The sequence below is a fragment of the Scyliorhinus canicula genome, chromosome 25 (assembly GCF_902713615.1).
Source record: "Scyliorhinus canicula chromosome 25, sScyCan1.1, whole genome shotgun sequence".
NCBI lineage: Eukaryota > Metazoa > Chordata > Chondrichthyes > Carcharhiniformes > Scyliorhinidae > Scyliorhinus > Scyliorhinus canicula.
Window position 1 is genome coordinate 8,299,037 of NC_052170.1, and position 27,557 is coordinate 8,326,593.

General features: G+C 47.6%; 1 protein-coding gene across 7 annotated transcripts; it reads right to left on the minus strand.

Moving 5' to 3' along the window:
- Positions 1-291: 291 nt before the first annotated feature.
- On the minus strand, positions 292-27,346 carry LOC119957121 (tetraspanin-16-like). 7 transcript variants are annotated; one of them, XR_005458752.1, is made up of 9 exons: positions 27,242-27,346; positions 21,957-22,060; positions 11,957-12,154; positions 9,406-9,480; positions 6,502-6,609; positions 3,799-3,951; positions 2,925-3,008; positions 1,655-1,830; positions 292-1,391 (listed from the first exon to the last, which is right to left on the minus strand). XR_005458752.1 is itself a non-coding variant. In XM_038784838.1 (9 exons), the coding sequence occupies exons 2-8, from the start codon at positions 22,026-22,028 to the stop codon at positions 1,685-1,687; spliced, it is 816 nt and encodes a 271-aa protein (XP_038640766.1). In that variant the 5' UTR covers positions 22,029-22,060; positions 27,242-27,346; the 3' UTR covers positions 292-1,391; positions 1,655-1,684. The 7 variants fall into 7 exon arrangements, 6 of the variants coding, with proteins under 6 accessions (XP_038640766.1, XP_038640770.1, XP_038640769.1 ...); XM_038784838.1 differs by having other exon boundaries at positions 1,655-1,810; XM_038784842.1 differs by lacking the exon at positions 9,406-9,480 and having other exon boundaries at positions 1,655-1,810.
- Between the last annotated feature and the right edge of the window lie 211 nt (positions 27,347-27,557).

Consider the following 27,557-nt stretch of genomic DNA (forward strand, 5'->3'; position numbering starts at 1 on the left):
TAAATTCTGCGATGGATAGACAGACCACAATTTTGAAGATGATCTTATTTTTCACGGTTTAAAGTCTTGAATTATGATCGAAATACATTTCAAATCAAAAAAAGCTATTCCAATCACAGTCCCAGGCATTTTACCCTGCGAATTGTGACCGTGAACTCACATCTTTGTACGAACCTCCGAGTTAATAGCAATCTAAATTATTGAAGAAAAATAAAATGCATTGTGATTTAAGGCTGAAATCAAACAATTACATTTTATTATAAAATGCTTTCTGAATGAAATCAAAATTGGTGTTTTGCTAAAACGGTAGTATATTTATTTTTAAAATAAAGATAATAGATGGTAATTTCATCACAGACATATGATGGTAAAAACATTAGGCAAAAGTCGATGTGGTTTGCGACATCATTGGAATCTCTTGATCATATTACAGCATTATAACCCCTGACCATCCATAATCAAACAGTATTAAGTTAATGCCCCGGCCTTAACAATGTTCTCTCTCTGTCTGAAATATTCATATTCAAGGTTTGGCAGCAACAATCCAATACAACTTCTGCATAAACCTTAAATACATTCTGAATTAGAACAGATGAACTCACACAGGCAGACTGAGAGATATGTGGTTGGAAAAAAAAACACTCAAAACTAAGTGCACCATCCATCTGTAGCACTTTGTGCATCCTTACGCTCATTAGAAATATTACAGTTGTTCCAACTAAGTAATTAGGACTTTTTGCACTTAGATTGGCTGCCATCAGAGGTGACACCTAAGAATTATTTTTGTTTAGCTCACACTGCCCATGATTTAGAGGACAGCCTTCTGAATGAAAAGTGGGCTACTGCCTGAATAGTCACTGATATAGGTGATGATGAGTCCTAGCCAATGGTCATGACCGATGAGGAACATGTGGCAGGGCATAGCTACGTTTAAATGAAATAAATCTACTCTATCAAGCTGTGTCGTTTCCAACAAGGCAACTGCAGAAGAGCAATTTCTTCTAATCGTGCAGAATTGACACCACAAATTACTTCCTCAATGACATCATGAATCATGTACAAATGTCACAAAGACAAGTATTTATATATAAAAAAAGTAAAAGAATGGGCAGTAGAGATTGGGTTACAATGAAAACAGGTTGCATTAAGCAACGAGTCGGATGCTGGTGTGGATTAGCCTGATGCTTGAGGGGTTTCTGGTAGTATTGGAATCCTTTGAGGAGATTTTCTCGTAACTGTTCCTGTTCACCCATTTTATTTCCTATCCTTTATTTACATCCATATTTAACAGATCAAACAGAGCCGAACAGAAATCTCAGATCTCCGAGTCCAAATTATGCAATCCGGAATAGGTTGATGAATAAGATCAGTGAAATGGCCATAGCTATCACCTTGATAAAGAAAATAAAGAGGAGGCAATGTTAAGAATCTCAGTTTAAATGGCAATCACTGTCACAAGAAACAAATCTATTTTAGAACGAAAATAAAAATGATGGACCAGCAGTTTACTTCCAGAATATATTAGCATGTGAAATGAGAACTGTGGGTTATTGTGTTGGAAACAGCCTGGCTCACCAGCAGTGTCTGATTTCCACCCCCCCCCCCCCCCCCCCCCCCCCCCCAGATTCCCAGCTGTTTTCCATTTCAAACTCACCTGAACTGCTAAAGAAAAAATCTTTCATATTTAGGTGGCTTTATCCTGCTCATGCTCTGTGTCCATTTTTCCTTTCAGATTTCCCTTAAATCCAGTAAGCGGTGCAGACCCGATGGGCTGAAGGGCCTCCTTTTGCACTGTAGGGATTCTAAAGCTCTGGATGGGGCACCATAGATCTTGTTGTAAAATGTCATAAGGTATTTCACAGTTTCATGATTACCGGAGCATTCCATTATATCACTCCTACCTCAAACACACATTTCAGGAAGTGTTATCACGGGCAGTGGGATGGTTGGAAAGGCAGTGCCTGCGCCCATGAGGGAAAATGGTCGTGGCTTCTTGTGTCTATTATGCACAGACACTATGGGTCACATTTTGTCTATTTTTTCTGCAGTGTGTGGCTGCAGGCGGGAAAAACCAGCAGCTTCCTCTGTTGTACTGCAAGTAACATGGAAAAATGAATTCAAGGGGCAGTTCCACGACATCAAAATGGCGGGGTGGGCTCTGACTGAGTCCACTCCGCCAGCAACTTATATTTTAATAGATCGGGGAGCTGTTTTTAAAGGATACCCCGATACAAAAAAAATCCAAAATAGAACTCCCCCTAGCCGAACACCACGCACCCCCCCGTGAATGCCCCAACTTCCCAAATTCCCCCCCTCACAGAACTCTCCACCCACATCCCCACAGAACATCTACCCCATGCAACACTTCTTCACCCCACCATCCTACACCAACAGAACCCCCCACCCCCATGAAACATCTTCACCCCCTCCCATGTAATACCTTCTCCCCACAAAACTCCCCCCCCCCCACGCAACACACCACCCTCTACCCAGGGAACACCTCCCACTCTCTGGCACTGCCCCCCCCCCCCCCCCCCCTCCCCCAATGATTCTGGATACTATGAAAGTGCATCATGCAGCCTCTGCTTAGATATTGCCCTTTGCCTCATTTTCAGCCTGGCACTAAATTGTTGTTTGTGGGATGGTAGAATTGGCACTGGTTGCTTGTGACATGTACCTCCAAACTTCACACATTGCTGGCTACTCAAGAACCTTTGCCTTTTGTTCAGTGGGAATCATAGGGCCTAAGGCACTGCGGAGTACCCTGATCTTTTCTGGCACTACTTTTGAATGTTGTATTGCAACTCTCAGCCCCCCTCCCCTTCAGGGGAATCCAATCAGGTGCTGATGGGAGTACACAGGCAGTCCCGCCCAGCCATTTTACTCACAATCAGAGAAAAATCCAACCTATTATTAGATCGTACCTCTATTACAGCAATCCCAACAGCGACGCCACCAACAACAATGCTGTTCCTTTTGATCATTGAGGATACAGCATTAAAGCAGCCCTTAAAAGAAAATAATAAAATTGGTATCCTTGCTTTTTTTGAATGTGAAACCCCCTGGGTGGGATTCTCCGAAAATGGGGCTATCTCCCCACACCCGCCAGAAAACGGGCACAAATCACTCTAGACTTTCTTTGAAAAGTCCGGAGCGAATCTCCGGAATTCAGGGGGCTGGCAGGGCCCCAGCGTGCTCCCGGTAGCTCCTGCTGTGGATACAGGGCCCCGCATTTTCGGCCGCGGATCCGTGCATGCGCACGGCAGCCGGCTGTGGATCCGCGCATACGCGCAGCGGCCGTATTCGTGCCGAGCCCCGTGCAACATGGCGGAGCCCTACAGGGGCCCGACGCGGAAGAACATAGGCCCTCCCCGGAATGAGCACGTCCATCGATTGGTAGCCCCCAATCGCGGGCCTGGCCACTGTGGAGGCTCCCCCCCCGGAGTCAGATCCCCCCCGCACACCCACCAGGACGGCCCCCGCAGCCAAAACGCCGAGGTCCCGCCGGGTGGGACCATACGCGAACGATGCCGGCGAGACTCGGCGGGCAATCGGCCCGTCGATCACGGAGAATCGCCGCGTGGGCCACTTTCAACGGCCCCTGACCGGTGCCGCCTCGATCGCATGCGAGCGACTGCCGATGATTCTCCAGTGTACGGAGAATCACGTCCTGGAGTGGGAGCCTATTTTGGATAATACTCCGCCCCAGCGCCGAGCATGATTTCGGCAGAGTCGAGGAATCCCACCCCCTCTTTCTGGACATTTAAATCCATCAGCAATTCATAGAAAATCCCCTACCTTTGTATAGATAACTGTCGCCGAAATGTCAATACCATCACAGTCAGTAGAAGTAGGGTCCAGGCAACAGCTCTTAGGATAAAGCCGTCCTTTTCGTTTCTCATAGAATGAATCTATGAAATCTGTGTAATTATTTAACCCACAGCAATGAAACTGAAATGGCAAAAAAAAAGCTCTTTCAGAAAACTCCTCAACCACGTTATAAATATACCATCTAATCCAGTCAAAAACAAGAGGACGAATGCACATTTGTCACAAACCATTGTGCATATTGACTCGTGGACTTTTTGTTGTGACTGATGTTGTGACTTTGTGCTCCATTTATTTCTACCGTGTCCCTATGTTCCTAAGTGGTTAGCACTATGGCTTCACAGCTCCAGGGTCCCAGGTTCGATTCTCGGCTTGTGTCACTGTCTGTGCGGAGTCTGCACGTTCTCCCCGTGTCTGCGTGGGTTTCCTCCGGATGTTCCGGTTTCATCCCACAAGTCCTGAAAGTCGTGCTATTAGGTAATTTGGACATTCTGAATTCTCCCTCTGTGTAGCAGAGCAGACGCCGGAATGTGGCGACTTGGGGCTTTTCACAGTAACTTCATTGCAACAGTAAAGATTATCATTAATTGGACTGGGGGCTTGTTCAAGGCCATTTTTCTCCTAATCCTTATTTAAATATAAAAAGCATAGTGTTAAAACCAACAGACAATATTCAGCAGGTCTGGTGCCACCTGTGTTTCAGGTCGGTGACCTATAATTGGAACTACCTTTTTTTGATTCATTCACGGGATGTGGGCGTCCCTGGCTAGGCCAGCATTTATTGCCCATCCCTAATTGCCCTTGAGAAGGTGGCGATAAGCTGCTTTCTTGAACGGCTGCAGTCCATATGACTGCACACCACAGCGCTGTTGGGGAAGGGGGTTCCAGGATGTTGCCCCAGCGACAGTGAAGGAATGGCGATATGTTTCCAAGTCAAGGTGGTAAGTGACTTGGAGAGGAACCTCCAGGGGTTCCCAGGTATCTGCTGCCCTTGTCCTTCAAGATGGTAGTGGACGAGGGTTTGAAAGGTGCTGTCGAAGGAGCTTTGATGAGTTACTGCAGTGCATCTTGTGGATGTCGGTGGTGGAGGGAGGGAATGTTTGTGGCTGGGATGCTAAGCAGGCGGACTGCTTTGTTAATACTTGTTGAGTATGTCCAGCGTTTTCTGTTTATTTTCCAGATTTCCATCATCAGCAGTATTTTCCCTTTGTACTAGAGTTCACTGTTACATATGATTTCGAAATAATTACCTCAATGTTTACATTATGTGTTGAATCAGTTTAATTTTAATAATTAATGAGGATAGAATATTTGTGCTTCGCATGGCTGGTCATCAAGAAGTTTCCAAAAGTATAAATCTGGGCTGATGCAAAATAAAATTGTCTCTACAACATGCCTCTATCAAAACCTCTGAAAAATACTATCACCTATAACAATGAAATCCTTCCGTCATACAACGACCATCCCATTGACCTCTCAGGACGTTGTTTTCCAAGCTAGTTGTTTTTTTATACAAAAGCAAAATACTATTGACGCCAGTAACACTCAGCAGGTCAGGCAACATCAGTGGAGGGAGAAACAGAATTTCTATAGACTGTGACAATTACAGGGGAGTTTAAAAAAAACCTTTGAGAGAAGCTTCCAGTTTAACGACAAATCATTTTGTGTCTTAAAACTGTTCAAATCAATTTAAGTTACTAGAAGTAGATTGAAAGAGAACACCCTCATTTCTTCTGGCCTGGATTTGAAACAGAGTGTGCTTTTAGGTTTTCGAGCTAGATTTGTGTGTCCGGGGTCACACATGCAAGTATGGGCTCATGTTTCCTATTCATAAAATGCCCCAAATTTGCGTTAAGTGTAGTGAATCCTCGCAGTCAGGGAACTTTTATGCCAGTGCCATGTACCATCACATAATCTTCTGGACTTTGGTAAATGAAGAATAAACATTTTCAAATCATGGCTCAAACATTGACCATTCAGCAGGTTTGAAAAGGACGCCGTTCAGTGCAAGCATGATATTTGCAATTATAGAATTTAATACCCTTCTTGAAATGCCAAAACAACAAAGATGCTTTTCCTGCACCTACTCCCAACATAAAAACCAACCGGTGAAAATATAGTTTCTAATTTGACTTGGCTTCTTGCTACCCAGGAGCCTCTGATCTGCCTCACTATCCTGATGAGCAGGCCATCAAATATCAACCCACGAGGGGCAAGTTTGAGTTCCAGGGCTGTCCGTCAAACAGACTGAAACAAATTGTAACCCCGAGAAGCATAAATCTAACTCAAGCCTCCAACTCAAACATAGCTGCCAGTCAAATGTATTATTTAGAAAAAGTTCAGAGGATGCCAAATGCATTAAGAAGTTTGCTGGCCATCGAAATTCCACACAGGCATGCTCACAGCTCAAAGTGGATCAGCTAACAAAACAAACTAGTGATCGAACTCAAAGTCTTCACAGTCTGCAAATCTCAGCTGCTCATGGGATAAAATTGCTGATCCATTGGGGAGCCACAATGATCTATCCTAGCCATCCTTATTTTTTTCAACTAGCCTTCCCTTCAGTTATGTAGTGTTTAGTGAACTCCTGGCCTCTGGATTGGCAAACTGAGGTAGTTATTTGATTTTCTAAAATGACATCAGTACAGAATAATGCAAATGCATGGAACTTACAGTTGACATAACAGAATCCCAACCATAACTTGCAAAATTCCTGTCACCAAATCCAGTGTAGTTATTCTTTAACAAATTGAGCGCCTCTTCGTGAAATACAGTTGCAACCTAAGAAGATAAGAAGTACGACCATTCAGTGACTGTGCATCTTTCTGTGTGTTGCCCACACCCCTGCCACCCCCTCCCCCATCCTCCGCCATCCCTCTCACCCCAACCACCCATCTTGTGACTCACTTTCGGCCTTTGGGCATAGCTGACAAGACTGGCATTTATTGCCCATCCGTAGTTGCCCTGACAGAATTGAGTGGATGCTAGGCCACTTCAGAGGGCAGTTAATAGTCAACCTCATTAACGCGGGAGTCGGGTCAGATATACGCCAGACATGAAGGGGTGGCAGATTTCCAACCCCAAATGGACATTAGTAAATCTGTTGGGTTTTTAATGCCATTCTTAATTAATTCCCATTTTGTTGTTGTTTTATATTTCCATAATTTTTAAAAACTAAATTCAAATTCTCAAGTTGTGATGGTCGGATTGGACCATATCATTAATCCAGGTGCCTGGATGACTTGACTAATGAAGTAATGACTGTACTACTGAACGTGTAACCCCTTTCCCACTGAATTTCATGTAGTTGCCAACACGGGAGAAATATACTCCAGACTTTTAACACAGTTTAAGTAATACAGAGTAATTGTTGTGATATTCAGGGTACACAGTGTGAAAAGCATAAGTAAAAATAACCATAGTTTGTGTTTTACAACTACATGAACTTGTTCATGAACTGTAACTTACATTTCTATAGCACTCCTCTCAGGTACATGAAGACACAGCAAAACAACAGACAATGAATAGGTGAGTAAAAGGGAAAAGTGGAGAGGGATAGTTTAGTCATAACTTGTGGACAGTGGTGACAAGATAACAGGATGAAAGAGTTGAAGGTTTCGGTAGAGACTGACAGAGAGAGAGATGAACATAAGAACTAGGAGCAGGAGTAGGCCATCTGGCCCCTCGAGCCTGCTCCGCCATTCAATGAGATTGTGGCTGATCTTTTGTGGACCAGACACCATAACCCTTAATCCCTTTATTCTTCAAAAAACTATCTATCTTTACCTTAAAAACATTTAATGAAGGAGCCTCAACTGCTTCACTGGGCAAGGAATTCCATAGATTCACAACCCTTTGGGTGAAGCAGTTCCTCCTAAACTCAGTCCTAAATCTACTTCCCCTTATTTTGAGGCTATGTCCCCTAGTTCTGCTTTCACCTGCCAGTGGATACAACCTGCCCGCATCTATCCTATCTATTCCCTTCATAATTTTAAATGTTTCTATAAGATCCCCCCTCATCCTTCTAAATTCCAACAGTCCCAGTCTACTCAACCTCTCCTCGTAATCCAACCCTTTCAGCTCTGGGATTAACCTAGTGAATCTCCTCTGCACACCCTCCAGTGCCAGTATGTCCTTTCTCAAGTAAGGAGACCAAAACTGAACACAATACTCCAGGTGTGGCCTCACTAACACCTTATACAATTGCAACATAACCTCCCTAGTCTTAAACTCCATCCCTCTAGCAACAAAGGACAAAATTCCATTTGCCTTCTTAATCACCTGTTGCACATGTAAACCAACTTTCTGTGACTCATGCACTAGCACACCCAGGTCTCTCTGCACAGCAGCATGCTTTAATATTTTATCGTTTAAATAATAATCCTGTTTGCTGTTATTCCTACCAAATGGAAACAGATCATGTAATGGCTGCAGAAGAAAGCACAGTAGGCGCATTGAGTTTTTGTTGAAAAGTAAATCAAGGTTCTGCATCTCCTGATTCCGCAAAGAAAATAGCAGGTGGGGAAACTGAGATGTTACTCTGAGCCACAAATGATAGCTCTGGTTTCAGCAACATTAAGGTGGAAGAAGTATTAGGTCCTCAAAGCAGTGATGACAGGAGGATGCTGGAGAGCCTATAAACAGCTTTTCGGTGAGTAGAGTTGGCAGGAAGGTAAAGTTGTGTGTCAGTGGATACAAATGGGAGCTGACCAAGAGCTCCTGAATAATACTGCCACGGTGTAGTTGAGGAGATCGGGAACATAGCCATCAGTTGTACCCAAGGTTCCATGTGGGGCAGAAGAGAAACAAAGATAATTGAAGACAATACAATATCTGTGTTATGCAGAAGCAGAAAAACATATTGCAGAGGAAGAATGTTGGAAGAGGATGGAATGGTTCGTGGCATTGAGACCGGGGCAGTTGAAACAAAGCTTTTGTGACTTTTCCCATTGCAATGGCTTGGGATGAAATGAAAACCTGGTTGAATAGAACAAATTTAAGATCACATCTGCAAAGCAAAAATGTGTTCCAGGGCTTTGGAGAGAAAGTGAAGGCCGAGGATAACGAGTGGAAGGTAAATATTGCGAGTTGGGTGGAAGGCAAAAGGCAAAAATATTTGGCAATGCACTTGCAAGCACATTTCTTGTGAACTATCAGATCTGTCCACTGCCATATTTCCTGACTTCTGTATGCTTGACACAGTAAAGTCAAGGGAATGGTCATGAACATGGGTTGGGGAGTTTATACAGAGGGAGTGATTAAGGAAGAATGGGACAGCAGTGAGCTCAGGAGGAAGAACGTGGCGAAATAAGATGCAGGTTGAAATCACTGAAACAAAGAAGTTGTTCGATGCAGAGAATGAGGGAGGCTCACAGTACAGATACCCCGGTGAGAACATTTATGTGGGTGTTCGAGACCAAGGATTGTAAATGCAAGGAGAGGTGGAACAATAATGCTCAAAGTGCAGGAGTATACAAGAGATATTTGGCAACCATTTCTAAGACAGAGGAATATCTACAGTTTTAATACAAAAAGCATCCTCATTACCAGGAATAAGACCAAAGGAGTGATATTTACAATTGATTGAAAGACCAAAATGACAATTGCACAAGTTATTTCTCCAATGAAAAGCGTTGCCATGGCTAAGAAGAACTGCAAGTTAAAAAGACAAGTATTAATTTTATTATGTAATTTCACTACTCTTCAACTTTAAACAATTAAAAGAGTGTTTGACAAGTTATTGTTCTAACACTTTATACAGCAAAACTAGATTTTATAGTGCATTTCATACTGTTGAACAGGGAGAAAAAGAGGAATCTTTCAAAAATACTAAGGCAGTGAGTGCTGTGGAATTCTTTCAATCTGGGTAAGATCATCTACATAACAATCACTTAGCAATGGTAAGATATTCAAATTGAGCATCCCTTAAAACACATTTGAAATGCTGTTGGTTATTATATTGGAAGAGTAGTCTCGGGGGGAAATGTAATGTACACAGCATGTTTTTCCAGGATCATAAGGTCTCATGTTAATTCCCACAGGATCTTTGAGTTCACAGTCCCCACTGCAATGACTGGAGTTTCCCTGCAACACAAATAACTCCTCCTCAGCAGGATGCCATCAGTGTTGCCTGGGGGCAAGGAGACCCAACATATTAAGTCGTCACTGGTATGTGAAAGGTCCATTTTTAAAAAAAATTTGAAGTACCCAATTTTTCTTTCCAATTAAGGGGCCATTTAGCGTGGCCAATCCACCTACCCTGCACATGTTTGGGTTGTGGGGGTGAGACTCACGCAGACACGGAGAGAATGTGCAAACTCCACACGGACAGTGACCCAGGGCTGGGATTGAACCCGGGTCCTCGGCGCCGTGAGGCAGCAGCACTAACCACTGTGCCTCAGTGCCGCCCCAAAGGTCCATCTTTAAAGTGTATATGTTTCGGACATTTTAAAAATAAATATATTGGTTGAGAAAGGAAGGACAGGAAATCTGGCATGCCTGTGGTCACATTAGGGTGTGTTCATTATTCAAAGGCAGACAGCGACGAGCACATTACTCGAGTAGTATATCACCCAGAGATCAACCTTGTTGGAGCTGTATGTGAAGCAGGGAATGAAAAGGCAGCTGACTTCTCTTACCCTCCCTGTGTCACCTGTAAAAATGAGCACAACTGAGCAGGTTGAAGTGGAAAGGCGAACCTAGAAAGTGGCTTAGCGGAGGCCGAGTGCATGCTTCTTAAGCCTGTTCAAGAGGGTAGTTGTGCAAGCTTCAGCGGCCTGGCTTTACGTAAAGGATGCTTTGTGAGGATTACGGGATGCATTGGACCATCTGCCAATGTGCAGCTGCAACAAAGGGGCATATTGTCACCTCATTTACAGGCACTTGTGAGAGGGGCAGGTGGTGAAGTACTTCTCGTTCTCCCTGGAACGACGGAGGTTGTGGGGAAACCTGATAGAAGTCTATGAGGGGCATGGACAGAGTGGATAGTCAGAAGCTTTTTCCCAGGATGGAAGTGTCAATTAGGTTTAAGGTGCGAGTGGCAAAGTTTAGAGGAGATGTGCGAGGGAAGCTTTTTTTTTTTACACAGAGGGTAGTGAGTGCCTGGAACTCGCTGCCAGAGGAGGTGGTAGAAGCACGTACAATAGTAAAGTTTAAGGGGTGTCTTGACTAATAAATGAATAGGATGGGAATAGAATGATTCGAACCACGGAAGTGTTGAAAGTTTTAGGTTAGATGGGCAGCATGGTCGGCGCAGGCTTGGAGGGCCGAAGGGCCTGTTCTTGTGCTGTTCTTTGCTTTGTTCTTTATTAGAATGGAAGTCTCTGAGCAATTTAGAAATTTATGGGGCATTCTGGAGCATCGCACTGACACTCTGCAATAAACCAGGTAGCATATAGTAACAGGACAAGGCAGTTAATGGGTTAAATATGCAGTGGATGATTTTGACATAAAATATTAAACAATTGAAATGAGGGGCTGGTTTAGCACACTGGGCTAAATCACTGGCTTTTAAAGCAGACCGAGGCAGGCCAGCAGCACGGTTCGATTCCCGTACCAGCCTCCCCGGACAGGCGCCGGAATGTGGCGACTAGGGGCTTTTCACAGTAACTTCATTGAAGCCTACTCGTGACAATAAGCGATTTCCATTTTTTCATTTCATAATCCTTTCTCGGGTAGCGTACTTGTTTACACATAATTACAGTTTTGCAAGATGTTTTTAATAGACTTACACCCACATCTCAGAGGTGCAGAGATGTGTCATGCAATGTGCCACAACTTCACTTAAAAAAAAGTTACATATATTATGTAGTCTCTAGAAGCCTGTTTTGTATGGGATCACATGCCTTCAAACTGTAAGTCACAGGACAGAATTTAATGCTTTCCGCCAAGCTAGTTTAGAGGCAGGGAAGTGTGGCATTGCTGCCCCTGGGGTAATTGATCCCAGGGAAAGCCAGCGGCTGGCCACTGAATTGTCTGAAGGCACTTAACTGTGCAGACTTTCCCAAAAGGAAGCTCTACTGCTGACAGGCAAAACTGCCATCGCTGTCGTTAAATACAGCCCAGTCAAACTGTTCAGGTTTGAAATACCCTTTGGAAATCTGTGCGAACAGCAATATCATAAACCTACCAGCATTAAAAGTAGCTTGCTCTCCTTGATGACGCCACAACAGCCAATGAACCCTAGCAGTGCAAGGAAGCATCCTGCGGCAATACAGAAATATCCAACGTTCAAAAAATGTCCAGCTCGTGTTCCCAGGATTTGCAGGATAGAATCACCATGAACCTTCACCCAAACTCCGAATCCAAGAAGCACAAAGCCAGCAACCTAGAAAATAAATCTCAATATTGCTCTTCTGTCCAGCACATTGGACGCAGATTGGAGAGGGCAGATTTCTGGTGCACGCTCAGTTGTTGGAGAATGCAATGCTTTGCCCAATGCTGACACCAAGTAGCACTAGGCCCAGCATAGAGCAAATTTAGGAAGCTCTGTTTATCGGCACAATCACTGACCCATAGACCAAACCTCAAAACTGAGCTCTATCAGTGTGACATTGTGTTTCTTACACAAGTTCTCCCAGTGGCCTTTCGGAGTGAGATTGCTAATCCAATTAAACATGGAATGTGATTACAACCGTGTCTCCACGATTTGCGAGTGCAGTAGATTTAATCTCATATCAAATCTGCTCATTTGTTGCCTTTAAAAAGCAACAAGCACAATGTCCTTATAATTTAAAAAATAGCGTCAATTTAAAAAGGCGTATACAAATGATCAATGTAGAATCTTTCACAAGTTGTGCGTCAGTTGTACAGTATTCAACAACTTACATGAGACACAGAATCATAGAATTTACAGTGCAGAAGGAGGCCATTCGGCCCATCGAGTCTGCACCGGCTCTTGGAAAGAGCACTCTATCCACGGTCAACACCTCCACCCTATCCCCATAACCCAGTAACCCCATCCAACACTAAGGGCAATTTTGGACACTAAGGGCAATTTAGCATGGCCAATCCACCTAATCTGCACACCTTTGGACTGTGGGAGGAAACCGGAGCACCCGGAGCAAACCCACGCACACACGGGGAAGATGTGCAGACTCCGCACAGACAGTGACCCAAGCTGGAATCGAACCAGGGACCCTGGAGCTGTGAAGCAATTGTGCTATCCACAATGCTACCAAGTAGCATGCATACCGTGCTGCATAAAACTAGGTAATGTGCAGATACTGATTATAGTAAACAAAAAGGTTCCTTTTTATAATTGAGTCACGTACAGTTTGAAATAAAGTTCTTTACTCTCAAGTATGTAATAGTTGAATGAAGGAGATGGCATAGTCATTTTGTAATTTGACTAGTCATCCAGAGACCCAGGGGTAATGCTCTGGGGATGTGGGTTGAAATCCTAGCATGGCAAGTAGTGAAATTTGAATTAATTAAAAGTCTTTTGATGACCATGAGGCCCTTGGCATTTGTCGTTAAAAACCCATCTGGTTCACGAATGCCCTTTAGGGAAGGAAATCTCACCATCCTGCTCTAACCCACATATGACTCCAGAGCTACAGCAATGAGGTTGATACTTTGCCACCCTCTGAAACGGCCAAGGCTAATTAGAGATGGGCAATAAATGCTGGCACAATCATTGACACCCACATCCCATGAATAGAACATAGAACGATACAGCGCAGTACAGGCCCTTCGGCCCTCGATGTTGCACCGACATGGAAAAAAAAACTAAAGGCCATCTAACCTACACTATGCCCTTATCATCCATATGCTTATCCAATAAATTTTTAAATGCCCTCAATGTTGGCGAGTTCACTACTGTTGCAGGTAGGGCATTCCACGGCCTCACCACTCTTTGCGTAAAAAACCCACCTCTGACCTCTGTCCTATATCTATTACCCCTCAATTTAAGGCTATGTCCCCTCGTGCTAGCCACCTCCATCCGCGGGAGAAGGCTCTCGCTGTCCACCCTATCTAACCCTCTGATCATTTTGTATGCCTCTATTAAGTCACCTCTTAACCTTCTTCTCTCTAACGAAAACAACCTCAAGTCCATCAGCCTTTCCTCAGAAGATTTTCCCTCCATACCAGGCAACATCCTGGTAAATCTCCTCTGCACCCGTTCCAAAGCTTCCACGTCCTTCCTATAATGAGGCGACCAGAACTGTACGCAATACTCCAAATGCGGCCGTACCAGAGTTTGGTACAGCTGCATCATGACCTCATGGCTCCGGAACTCAATCCCTCTACCAATAAAGGCCAACACACCATAGGCCTTCTTCACAACCCTATCAACCTGGGTGGCAACTTTCAGGGATCTATGTACATGGACACCGAGATCCCTCTGCTCATCCACACTACCAAGAATTTTACCATTAGCCAAATATTCCGCATTCCTGTTATTCTTTCCAAAGTGAATCACCTCACACTTCTCCACATTAAACTCCATTTGCCACCTCTCAGCCCAGCTCTGCAGCTTATCTATGTCCCTCTGTAACCTGCAACATCCTTCCGCACTGTCTACAACTCCACCGACTTTAGTGTCGTCTGCAAATTTACTCACCCATCCTTCTGCGCCCTCCTCTAGGTCATTTATAAAAATGACAAACAGCAACGGCCCCAGAACAGATCCTTGTGGTACGCCACTCGTAACTGAACTCCATTCTGAACATTTCCCATCAACTACCACTCTCTGTCTTCTTTCAACTAGCCAATTTCTGATCCACATCTCTTTTTTTTTTTAATAAACAATTTTATTGAGGTAGTTTTTGGCTTTATAAACAGTTACAGACATCATCAGAAAGGAAGCAAAAAAGGCAAAAATGTGCAAACATCCACGTACTTTCAATACTTCCATCATACCGTATTGCACAAGCCCGCTCCCCTCCCACCCGTACTACCCGCCATATTTTCCCTCCTACTCTACTCTACCCCCCCCCCCCCCCCCCCTCCCCCCACCCCCCTGCTGACGCTCACTCTCCCGCAAAGAAGTCAATAAATGGTTGCCACCTCCGGGTGAACCCCTGCACAGATCCCCTCAAGGCGAACTTAATTTTTTCCATCCCCAGGAAACTTGACATGTCCGCAAGCCACCACTCAGTCTTCGGGGGCTTTGAGTCCCTCCACGCCAATAATATTCGTCGCCGGGCTATCAGGGAAGCAAAGGCCAGCACATCGGCCGCTTTCTCCCCCTGGACGCCCGGGTCTTCCGAAACCCCAAAAATTGCCACCCCTGGACTCATCACCACCCTTGTTTTTAGCACCTGGGCCATGACCCCCGCAAATCCCTCCCAGTACCCCCTCAGCTCAGGGCATGCCCAAAACATGTGCACATGGTTCGCTGGTCCTCCCGCGCACCTAGCGCATTTTTCCTCTATCCCGAAAAATTTGCTCATCCGAGCCACCGTCATATGGGCCCGGTGAACGACCTTAAATTGGATCAGCCCGAGCCTTGCACATGTCGCGGTCGAGTTTACCCTACTCAGGGCCTCTGCCCACAGCCCATCCTCCATTTCCCCGCCTAGCTCCTCCTCCCATTTAAGTTTCAGTTCCTCTGTCTGGGACCCTTCCTCCCTCATGAGCACCTTATAAATACCTGAGACTCTACCCTCCCCTTCGTCCCTCCCAGAGACTGTTCTGTCTAGGATCCCCATTGGCGGGAGGCGCGGGAAAGATGGGACCTGTCTACGAACAAAGTCCCGCAGCTGTAGGTATCTAAAATCATTTCCCCCTACCAACCCAAATTTCTCCTCCAAGCTCCTCAAACTCGCGAAGCTCCCTTCCAGGAACATATCACCCACCCTTCCCGCCCCTGCTCGCCGCCATACTCGGAACCCCCCATCCATACTGCCGGGGGCAAACCGATGGTTGTCGCAGATTGGCGCCCAGACAGACGCCCCCATCTCCCCCACATGCCTCCTCCACTGGCCCCATATCCGCAGGGTCGCCACCACTACCGGGCTGGTGGTGTACTTGGCCGGCGGCAGCGGTAGAGGAGCCGTGACCAGGGCTTCCAAACTGGAGCCCCTGCACGAAGCCGCCTCCACTCGCTCCCAAATAGACCCCGTACCCACCATCCACTTCCTTATCATAGCGATGTTGGCTGCCCAGTAATAATTGACCAGACTCGGCAACGCCAGCCCTCCCTCGCTGCGGTTCCTCTCCAACATCGCCTTCTTCACCCGCGGAGACTTTCCCGCCCAGACAAAGCTCATGATCAGCCCGTTAACTCTTTTGAAGAAGGACTGTGGGATAAAGATCGGGAGGCACTGAAAAATAAACAAAAATCGAGGGAGGATTGTCATCTTTACAGTCTGCACCCTCCCTGCCAGCGACAGCGGGAGTGCATCCCATCTCCGAAACTCTCCCTTCATTTGCTCCACCACCCTGGCCAAATTTAACTTGTGCAGCCTGCCCCAGTCTCGCGCCACCTGGATTCCCAAATACCGGAAATTTTCCTCAACTAACCTAAACGGTAGCCCTCTCAATCTGTTCTCCTGGCCCCTTGCCTGTACCACAAACATTTCACTCTTGACCGTATTTAATTTGTATCCTGAGAACTGGCCGAACTCCCTCAGCATTCCCAGTATAGTTCCCATCCCGGCCACTGGGTCCGACACGTACAGGAGCAGGTCGTCTGCATAAAGAGAAACCCTATGTTCAACCCCGCCCCTCACCATCCCCTTCCAACCCTCTGCGGCTCTCAGCGCAATCGCCAGCGGCTCTATGGCCAGCGCAAACAGCAGCGGGGAGAGCGGGCAGCCCTGCCTGGTCCCTCGGTACAACCTAAAGTACTCCGACACTTCTCTGTTGGTCCTGACGCTGGCCCTCGGGGCCTGATATAATAATTTGATCCAATCCACCAATCCCTCCCCGAACCCAAACCGTCCGAGCACCTCCCATAGATATTCCCACTCCACCCGGTCAAAGGCCTTCTCGGCGTCCATAGCCACCACTACCTCCACCTCTCTACCCGCCGGGGGCATCATTATCACATTGAGCAATCTCCTCAGATTGGCCGCCAGCTGCCTACCTTTCACGAACCCCGTTTGATCCTCCCCAATCACCTCCGGTACACAGTCCTCCATTCTACCCGCCAGTACCTTTGCCAGGAGCTTGGCATCTACATTAATCAGGGAGATTGGCCTGTAGGACCCGCACACCTCCGGGTCTTTACCCCGCTTTAATATCAGAGATATGGTGGCTTGTGACATCGTCGGCGGCAGGGTCCCTCTGTCCCTTGCCTCATTGAAAACCCTCGCCAAGACCGGGCCCACCAGCTCAGAGAACTTCCTATAAAACTCTACTGGGTATCCATCCGGCCCCGGGGACTTCCCCGACTGCATGGCCTTTAGGCCCCCCAATACCTCCTCTACTCTAATCGGGGCCCCCAGCTCTTCCACTCGCCCCCCCCCCAACTGTTGGGAATGTTAACCCATCCAGAAACCTTTTCATCCCCTCCGGTTCTTCTGGCGGCTCCGAAGTATACAGCTTACGATAGAAGTCCCGGAATACCCTATTCAATTCTGCCGGATCCTCCACTTTGTGCCCCCCCTCGTCCCTCACTCTACCTATTTCCCTGGCCGCCTCCCTCCTCCTAAGTTGCTGTGCTAACAGTCTGCTAGCCTTTTCCCCATACTCGTACACCACTCCCCTCGCCTTCCTAAGCTGTTCCACGGCCCTGCTCGTGGATAGTGCCCCCAGTTCCGCCTGTAGCCTCTGCCTTTCCCTGAGTAAAACCTCCCCCGGGGACTCCGCGTGCTCTTCATCTATCCGGCCCATTTCCCTGACCAATCTATCCATCTCTGCCCGGTCTGCCTTGGCTCTATGGGCCCCAATTGAAATCAGCTCCCCCCGCACTACTGCCTTTAGCGCCTCCCACACGGTCGCCGCTGAGACCTCCCCAGTGTCATTCACCTGCAGGTAATTTTTTATACATTTCCGAAGCCTCTCGCAGATCCCCTCCTCCGACAGCAGTCCCACATCTAGCCTCCATTGCGGGCGTTGATACCTCGCTCCCCCGAACTGCAGGTCCACCCAATGCGGGGCATGGTCTGAAATGGTAATTGCTGAGTATTCCGTGTTCTTTACCTCCCCCCTACAGTCCCTGCTTAGCACAAAGAAATCTATCCTGGAATATACTTTGTGGACGTGCGAGTAGAACGAGTAGCCCCTTCCTGTTGGCTGTCCCTCCCTCCAGGGGTCCACTGCCCCCATTTGCTCCATAAACCCTTTCAGCTCCCTTGCCATTGCTGAGAGCCTACCCGTTCTGGGACACGACCGATCCAAAGTCGGGTCAAGGACCATGTTAAAGTCCCCTCCCATTATTAGCCTGCGAGAATCCAAGTCCGGGATCTTCCCCAGCACTCTTTTAATGAAGTCCACGTCATCCCAGTTCGGGGCATATATATTCACCAGCACCACTCTTCTCCCCTCCAGCCTGCCCCGTACCATCAGGTATCTGCCCCCCCTGTCTGCGGATATGCCCTCTGCCTCAAATTGCACACGCTTGTTGATCATGATTGCCACCCCTCTGGACTTCGAGTCCAAGTCCGAGTGGAAGACCTGGCTAATCCAGCCCTTCCTTAGCCTGGTCTGGTCTGACACTTTCAGATGTGTCTCCTGCAACATAATTACGTCCGCCCTCAGGGCCCGCAAGTGCGCGAACACCCGCGCCCTCTTAACCGGCCCATTCAGTCCCTTGACGTTCCAGGTGATCAGCCTGGTCGGGGGGCACATCCCACCCCGCCGGTCAGCCATAGCCTTTCTCGGGCCGGCCCCTGACCCGTGCGTCGCGCCCTTCCTGGCCCGCCCTATAGCTGCCTCCACCCTCGACCTCCTTTCCAGTGCCTATTTCAAGTCCCTCTCCCGTCAGCAGAACAACCCCCCCCTCCCCTAACCCCATCCCCCGATACCCCCACCCCTGCCATCTACTGGCTATAGCTTTCCCCCCCATCTGACTTCCTTGACTAGCCAATCTGCTAGCCCGGTGACTCAACACTCCGGCGCCTTCCTGTCCCATTCCCCTTGTTTCCCCGCCCTCCTCCCCACCCACTGGGGCAAGCCGGCTCCAGTGTCTTCCGCGAGCTGCACAAAAAGCCCAAACAGGAAAAAAAAAAGGGAAAAAACATAGAAAAAAGAGAAAAAGCACATAAATGTCCATGAACAAAGGAAAGAGTCTCAAATGTTCCGTTTGGCCCCATTGGCCCAGCAAACCGTTGAGCAGCAGTCCAGGCACATTCGGCGTTCCTCCCCACAGAAATCCTCGGGCCCTAACTCGTGTCCTTAGGGCCTCCTTTCGGGACCATCCCCAGGTCCCTCACAAAATCCATCGCTTCTTCGGGCTCGGAAAAGTAGTGGTGTTGACCCTGGTGCGTGACCCATAGCCGAGCTGGGAACAGCAGACCAAACTTCACGTGCTTCTTGAACAGCACCTCCTTGACATTCTTAAAGGCTGCTCGCCGCCGAGCCACCTCCTGGCTTAGGTCCTGATAGATGCGGAGCACACTGTTATTCCACGTGCTGCTCCTGGCGCTCTTTGCCCACTGCAGCACCCGCTCCTTGTCCACGAACCTGTGGAACCTAATCACCATCGGGCGGGGGGGTCCGCCCAGCCGCCCCTGCCTTGCCTGCACCCTGTGTGCCCCCTCCAGCTCCAGCGGTCGCGGAAAGGCTTCAGCCCCCATCAGCTGCTTCAGCAGGTCTGCTACAAACGCTGCAGCATCAGCTCCCTCCGCCCCCTCCGGGAGGCCGACCATCCTCAGATTGTTCCTGCGGACTCTATTCTCCAGCTCCTCTACTCTGTCCAGCAGTCTTCTCTGCCGCTCTTTCAGGCCGTCCACTTCTAGCGCTGCAACCGTTTGCGCATCCGCCTGCTCCTCCACCGCTTCTCCCAGCTCCTTAACTTTAACATCCTGGGCGTCCATCCTCTGGTTCAGCTGATCCACCGCTTTCTGGATTGGGTCCAAGCTGTCCCGCTTCAGCGCTTCAAAACTGGACTTCATTACCTGGAGCATGTTATCCAGCGCCAGCTGGATTGCTGAGTCCGGGTTCCGTGTGTCCGCCATCTTAGGTCCCAGGTAATTTTCTTCCGGTCCTTGTCTCTGTCCCTTTTTCTCCTTCTTCTTCTGCTTTCTGGAATCCCGCTGTTCCATATGCCGCAGCCCGCTCCTCAGCGCCTCCGCTGCCGCTTTCCTTCGCCCAGCTCCTTCAATTTGACCTCTTGGGCATCTGAAGTGGGTCCAAGCTGTCCCTCCTCAGCAACTCCAAACTTTTTCTTTTTCCCTTTGTCCTGGAGGAAGGAAGGTCCGTGGGTCCGCCATCTTAACCTGCAGGTCAGCTTCCTCCTTCTCTCTCTCTCTCCTTCTTCCTCACCTGCTGGCCTCCACACTTACATCCTCTGCAGCCCGCTCTCCTCCTCTGTTCCAGGCAGCCTTTCTGCCGCCTCCGTAGTCCCGCTATCGCGGGGAAACAGCTGTTCCAGCCGGCCGGAGTGAGAGCCCACCGAATGTGCGGCTCACTCGGACATCGCCGCCACCGGAAGTCCTGATCCACATCTCTAAATCACCCTCAATCCCCAGCCTCCGTATTTTCTGCAATAGCCGACCGTGGGGAACCTTATCAAACGCTTTACTGAAATCCATATACACCACATCAACTGCTCTACCCTCGTCTACCTGTTCAGTCACCTTCTCAAAGAACTGGATAAGGTTTGTGAGGCATGACCTACCCTTCACAAAAACATGCTGACTATCCCTAATCATATTATTCCTATCTAGATGATCATAAATCGTATCTTTTATAATCCTCTCCAAGACTTTACCCACCACAGACGTTAGGCTCACCGGCCTATAGTTACCGGGGTTATCTCTACTCCCCTTCTTGAACAAAGGGACCACATTTGCTATCCTCCAGTCCTCTGGCACTATTCCTGTAGCTAATGATGACCTAAAAATCAAAGCCAAAGGCTCAGCAATCTCTTCCCTGGCTTCCCAGAGAATCCTAGGATAAATCCCATCCGGCCCCGGGGACTTATCTATTTTCACCTTGTCCAGAATTGCCAACACTTCTTCCCTACGCACCTCAATGCCATCTATTCTAATAGCCTGGGTCTCAGCATTCTCCTCCACAATATTATCTTTTTCTTGAGTGAATACTGACGAAAAGTATTCATTTAGTATCTCGCTTATCTCCTCAGCCTCCACACACAACTTCCCACCACTGTCCTTGACTGGCCCTACTCTTACCCTAGTCATTCTTTTATTCCTGACATACCTATAGAAAGCTTTTGGGTTTTCCTTGATCCTACCTGCCAAAGACTTCTCATGTCCCCTCCTTGCTCGTCTCAGCTCTCTCTTTAGATCCTTCCTCGCTTCCTTGTAACTATCAAGCGCCCCAACTGAAACTTCACGCCTCATCTTCACATAGGCCTCCTTCTTCCTCTTAACAAGAGATTCCACTTCTTTGGTAAACCACGGTTCCCTCGCTCGACCCCTTCCTCCCTGCCTGACTGGTACGTACTTATCAAGAACATGCAATAGCTGTTCCTTGAACAAGAATGAATAAAAGAAATCCCAATCAGAGGCTAACATTAGTTATTGGAAAACCCCAGAGAAAATGGCAGGAGTTGGGCAAGGTAGGGACTGCGAAAGAAAGGATTTTTTTAAACCCAATTTCTTCACATCACACATAACTTCACTTTGTCAGAACATAGATTTTGTTGGGAGTTCAATAAAGCTGGCACAGTCTTCTGCATGTCCAGTATCCGTAACATGTTCCCTGTGTGACTGGCACATACCTGACACTCAGGTCAAATAAAATCAGAGAAAATATTCTAAACCATAAGAAATGCTTTTGGTTAGTTGATCAAATGGCAACCAGACTGGTCTGAAGTCCCACAGATAAATAAAAATACTGTAGTCCCTTGGCTATTAGTTGGAGCACATAGTGGGCATGAATGGGTAGAACTGACAGAGCAGTCTCCACATCAAAAGGCCAAGCTGAATAGGTGCCATAATGAAATGACAGCCCTTTAATTTGCAGCAGAACCTGGTTCTTAGCTGGAGGGTATTTTAATGCAAAAATAATTTACAAAACACTGCATAGTGTAGATATTCTAAAATACTTACAGTTATGACGGCATTAATCCCAACCATTAAGAATTTTATACAGAAGAAAACACTCTGGACATGTGACTCCATTATTCAACTTTCTATTATTTGAGTTACACCATCTAAAGAAAAAGTATTTAAAATAAATTTAGTGGAACCAATGCATTTTTCTTTTGTGTGAAGAGTTTACGGTACATTGGGCATGCTTTGAAAATGGAATAATATGTTAGCTATTCACAAATAAGTTGTCATCAATGATAATGTAGTTATTTGTATGAATTTTCTGTTTTTATTTACAAATAATATAATACAAATAATATTGTGATTACATTGTACAGATATAAAAACATTGCCTGCTGCATCAACTTCCTCACTTTTCATTTAAGCTTGTCTGTCACAAGATGATTGTGCTCAATTTCGAACCTTTCTCTCGAGGAGGACTGGTGCTTTGTGAATTGGAACCTTGCCGAGATTTATTTGTCTATTTCAAATTCTATCAACGCATTCATAGAAACATAGAAAATAGAAGCAGGAGGAGGCCACTCAGCCCTTCGAGCTTGCTCCACCATTCGTTATGATCATGGCTGATCATCAAGTTCAATACCTTGATCCCGCCTTTCCCCCATAACCTCAACAGCTATAAGTACCTTCTTCTTGAAATCACACAACGTTTTGGCCAAAATGCTTTCTATGCTAGATTCGCCATTCTTGAGGTGAAGAAATTTCTCCTCACCTCAATGTTAAAAGGTTTACCCCTTAACCAGAAATGTAACTATTTCAAATACTCCCATTGCATGTAGTTTTGTCAATTATAAAGGGCGGCACGATGCCGCAGTGGTTAGCACTGCTGCCTCACAGCACCGAGGACGGGGGTTCAATTCCGGCCCTGGGTCACTGTGTGTGTGGAATTTGCACATTCTCCCCCTGTCTGCATGTTTCCCACCCCACAACCCAAAGATGTGCAGGGTAAGTGGATTGGCCACGCTAAATTGCCCCTTAATTGGAAAAAAAGAATTGGGTATTCTAAATTTATTTTTTAAAAAGGTTTGTTGATTATCACTTGCCATGATCTATTGGAAGCAGCATATGCTCTTATATCTAATTTAAGACATTCCACCACCCTAATGAATGGAGGTCCCCAGTTGCTTACAACACAGATCATTGCTGGACTGAACTGCAGCATTTCTGGGTTGCAACAGAGAAGGTTTTTTTTCAACCATAGGTTGACATCCTAAATGGCACCCAAACTCTATCTGCAACTATTTCCTCCTGATCTCCTATTCAAGATCATTCTGACAATCATCCCTCACTTTCATTGCTGCCATTTCAGCTTTAAAATCCTTCTTCTATCTTTTCAACAGTGACTTCTGTCTCTTTCTTTTTGAATGCATGTTTCTCTTAAAATAGTGAATATCTTATGTCCTTTTCTTCTTTAAAGACTCCTCTGAGAATTTTCCGACTAGGCTAACTTTGGATACTTTAGTCAGCTGTGTTTGTGAGGGTAATCTGATTTTCAAGCTATATTTTATGTAACATATATATGATGAGCTTCTCTTGCACAGTTGGAAGTAATGAAGGCTATCTTTAACATTGATATCCTAGACAAGGACTGGAACATTATAATGCTATTACGTCCAACAATGTAATCACCTACAGGAGGTTTAAATTAAGATCCTTTAAAGATTTAATGCTCAGTGCATTGTCAGTGATCCAAAATTCTTCACCTTCAGCCAGGCTGAATTTCCTCGTATCTAGGGCACTGCTGAAGGGCAAAACAGCCCAGATCTTTCTGTCAAACAAATGTTGAGGCTAATAGTGCTCCCCATTATTTATATGGAGCAGGGTCTAATCCAAAATTGCTGTGTGTGTTGTATGGGCTTGACCACAAAAATTATAGGTTTAATTTCATTGAAAAATTACAATTCAATACACTTAGCCTCAGCGCCGGCCCTAGGGTTGCTGGCGCCCCGGGCAAGCTGAATTTCGGCGCCCTTGGGGGGGGGGCGAGAGGGGGGGGGGCCGAGAGGGGGCGGGGCGGGGCGGGGCCGAGGGGGGGCGGACCCGAGGGGAGGGCGGGGGGAGCGGACCCAAGGGGAGGGCGGGGGGAGCGGACCCGAGGGGAGGGCGGGGGGAGCGGACCCGAGGGGAGGGCGGGGGGAGCGGACCCGAGGGGAGGGCGGGGGGGAGCGGACCTGAGGGGAGGGGGGGGAGCGGACCGAGCGGGGGGACGGGCCGGGGGGGGTCCGCCCTGGGGGAGTGCGGCCACACTGGGGGAGTGCGGCCACCGCGCATGCGCTGGTTGGCGCCGGCCCAACTGCGCATGCGCGGGACCCGAGTCTGGCGCCCCCTAGCACATGGCGCCCCGGGCGACAGCCCGAGTTGCCGGTGCCTTGAGCCGGCCCTGCTTAGCCTACAGCATACTTCAGGAATTTTGGATCTTTAAAGCAAGTTCAGATGGACAGGCTCCATAGAAGTATTTGCCAGTAGAATGCCAAATAGATGGGCAGCACGATAGCACAGTGGCTAAGAATGCCAATTTGACAGGTAGCATAAAGGCGCAGTGGTTAGCACTGCTGCATCACAGCACTGAGGTCCCAGGTTCAATCCCGGCGGGTTTTCCAGCGGCGAAGGTGGCTTGCCATTGGCTGCTGGCAAGATCTTCCAGTCCCCCTGAAACCTATGGGCATTTGCGTTGCTCACCAGCCATGCCACCGGGGAACCCATCATTGGGAAGGTGTCACCTTTGGTGGGACTCGAAGACACGGTGATACAGCGGTTAGAACTACTGCCTCACAGCGCCAGGGACTGAGGTTCAATACCGACCTCGGGCAACTATCTGCGTGCAATTTTTCCTCCGGTTTCCTCCCACAGTCCAAAGATGTACAGGTTAAGCTGATTGGATATGCTAAATTGACCCGAGGTGGGACAACAAGGATATGGTGGGGGATTGGGCCTAGGTTAGGGAGCTCTTTCCGCAGTCGTTGCAGACTCGATGGACTGAATGGCCTCCTTCTGCACTGTGGTGATTCTATGATCTTGCCGGTGGGAAGGACCTGGAAATTCTAGCCTTGTTTTCTTTCTGAACCTGATTTGGCATTGAATTTATTCACTCTTGGGCAGCACGGTGCGCAGTGGTCAGCACTGCGGCCTCACAGCGGCGAGGTCCCAGGTTCAATTCCGAATCTGGGTCACAGTCCGTGTAGAGTTTGCACATTGTCCCCATGTTTGCAAAAGTTTTGCCCCCACAACACAAAGATGTGCTGGTTAGCTGGATTGGCCATGCTAAATTGTCCCTTAATTGGAAAAAAAATGACTCAGGTATTCTAAATTTATTTTTAAAAATAATTTATTCACTCTGGGGCAGCACGGTGGTGTAGTGGTTAGCACTGCTGCCTCACGGCGCTGAGGACCCAGGTTCGATTCTGGCCCCGGGTCACTGTCCGTATGGAGTTTGCACATTCTCACCGTGTCCACCTCCACAACCAAACAAGATGTGCAGTGCAGCTGGTTTGGCCATGCTAAATTGTCCCTTAATTGGGAAAAAAAATTGGGTACTCTAAATTTAAAAAAATATATTCACTCTTGTTTCACATTTCTCTCTCTGCACTGTTGATTTCAAAATCCTTCAATCTCTTTGGTTACGGAGATATCCTGCTGTTCTCCCTGTTCACTCAGATTCCAGAGGCCCTCTTGTTCTCACCATGATGTTATCATTTATCACTTGCAGCAACTTGCCACAGCAACAAAAAAATGTTAAAACCTACAAGAGCATGAGAAAGTCGAGCTAACAGTTGATCATTCGATGCTGGAACAACAGAAAATTATGGCCCAAGATATTTCCTGCTGGAACACGGAAGCCTATGACTAAATCAGTTGAGTATTATCGCTCCAACTTCAATCAATACAGCCGTTATGTAATACCTCTTCCCCATTAGTAACTGAAACAGTCAAGACACATCCATCTTAGAAAGGGTCAACAAAAGAAAAGGTTATACTTCAAAAGAAATCTATTTTTTCGCCATTTTTTTCTTCCATAAAACAAACTACTTTGAGCAAAATGGAAGTACCACACCAATTGTTAAAATGTTTCACTGACGCAATTCTTTTGCTTTGTAATATTTTAAAGTTTCTTCTTCTTCTTCGAGTTCTCTGCCCAAAGGCAGGTCCAACCCACTGTGCATGACCTCCATCACAGGTAAGTCAAAGAGGCAGGTCTTAAACCCACCCAGCCAGACCAGGGATTGAATCCTATGCTGGAATATCTTACCGGCGTGAACAGCCTGTAAATTCCTTCCAGACATTTGTTCAGCAGTGGGGAGTTGAACCCGCTGGTGAGACCGGCTCGTCAGAGACCAGGCCACCATTTTGAAAGCGTGCCCAAATCTGTGTGAGGTTTGAGCTCCCCGCACCCTCCACACATGGGCAATGTCACCCACTCCCCACATGAGGACACTCTGCTATGGGGTCTTTGAAGTTGAAGTTGCCCCCCATTACAGGCCTCCACATTCCCCCTTTCATGACCCCACCCAATCTTTAGGAAGCCGCTTCATACCTGCCTTCACGCACCCACCCCCCACCCCCCCCAAAGAACCCCTCATCCCCCAGCCCCCCACCGGACCCCCTCATCCCCCCTTTCATAGGTATGGCCCCCCCCTCAGGTTCCAGTCCTTGGCCGTGCCCCTGCAGGCCAGGCAATGCCAAGATGCCTGGGAGCCAGAGCGAGAGCCTGGGTGCCACCCTGCCCGAGTGCCTGATCACCCAAGGGTCTTCAATGGCATGGGAGAACTCTCCAGGTGCCGTGTGTGGACCAGTGCTAAACGGTGTCCGTGTGACCTCTCACTGGGGGAGCCGGTTATTTTCCGGGAGGCCGTTAGACAGGGGGTCCTTCCCAATAATGAGATGGGGATTGATTGCCATTAATTGGCGACGACTGGTGTCTCGCCACGTCTAGGTGGGATCCGGGACCCGCCAACGGGAGCAGGATGGATAGATCGCAACCCGATTGGCGAGCGGTGCCGAACACGACTTCGGCCTCCACCGCCATTCAACCGACACGTGAAATGGTGCCCGTCAAGAAAACGGTCAATGGGTCCCAACCTGATGCCAATGCAATCCGACACATTTAACCGAAGCCCATTTCCAATATGCAGCAAAAAAAAATGTGTTGGATGTGGGGTGAAAAGGGCAGGGCACGTGGTGGGGAGGGTGGGTGATGTGCAAATCCACCAAACACGGGCCGTTCAGCGAAATGCAGGGTCGGGAGATATCGGGGGTTTTTTTTTGACTGAGATAGAAAGACTTACGAGATTGAGCTTGCTGCTTGGCGTCGGAGTTTACTGGAAGCGAATCCGGCGCCAGTTTGAATTGGGAGTTCGAGGGGCCAACGGTCGGCCCGCGCGCCGGGCGCCATCTTGTCCCCCACCGCCGGCGGCGGCGGCAGGAACCCCACTCTCCTCTCCGCCACATGCACTGCCGGCTTCCCCAAAAGGTTTGGACAATTTACCGAGCTTATTACTTACCAGCATGCTTTTGTTATTGTTCCTGCCGTCATCTCCCTTCCTTCCTAGGGTTGGGAGCAAGCCCAAGCCCATCTTCAATGAGGTTGCCCAGGACGATGCC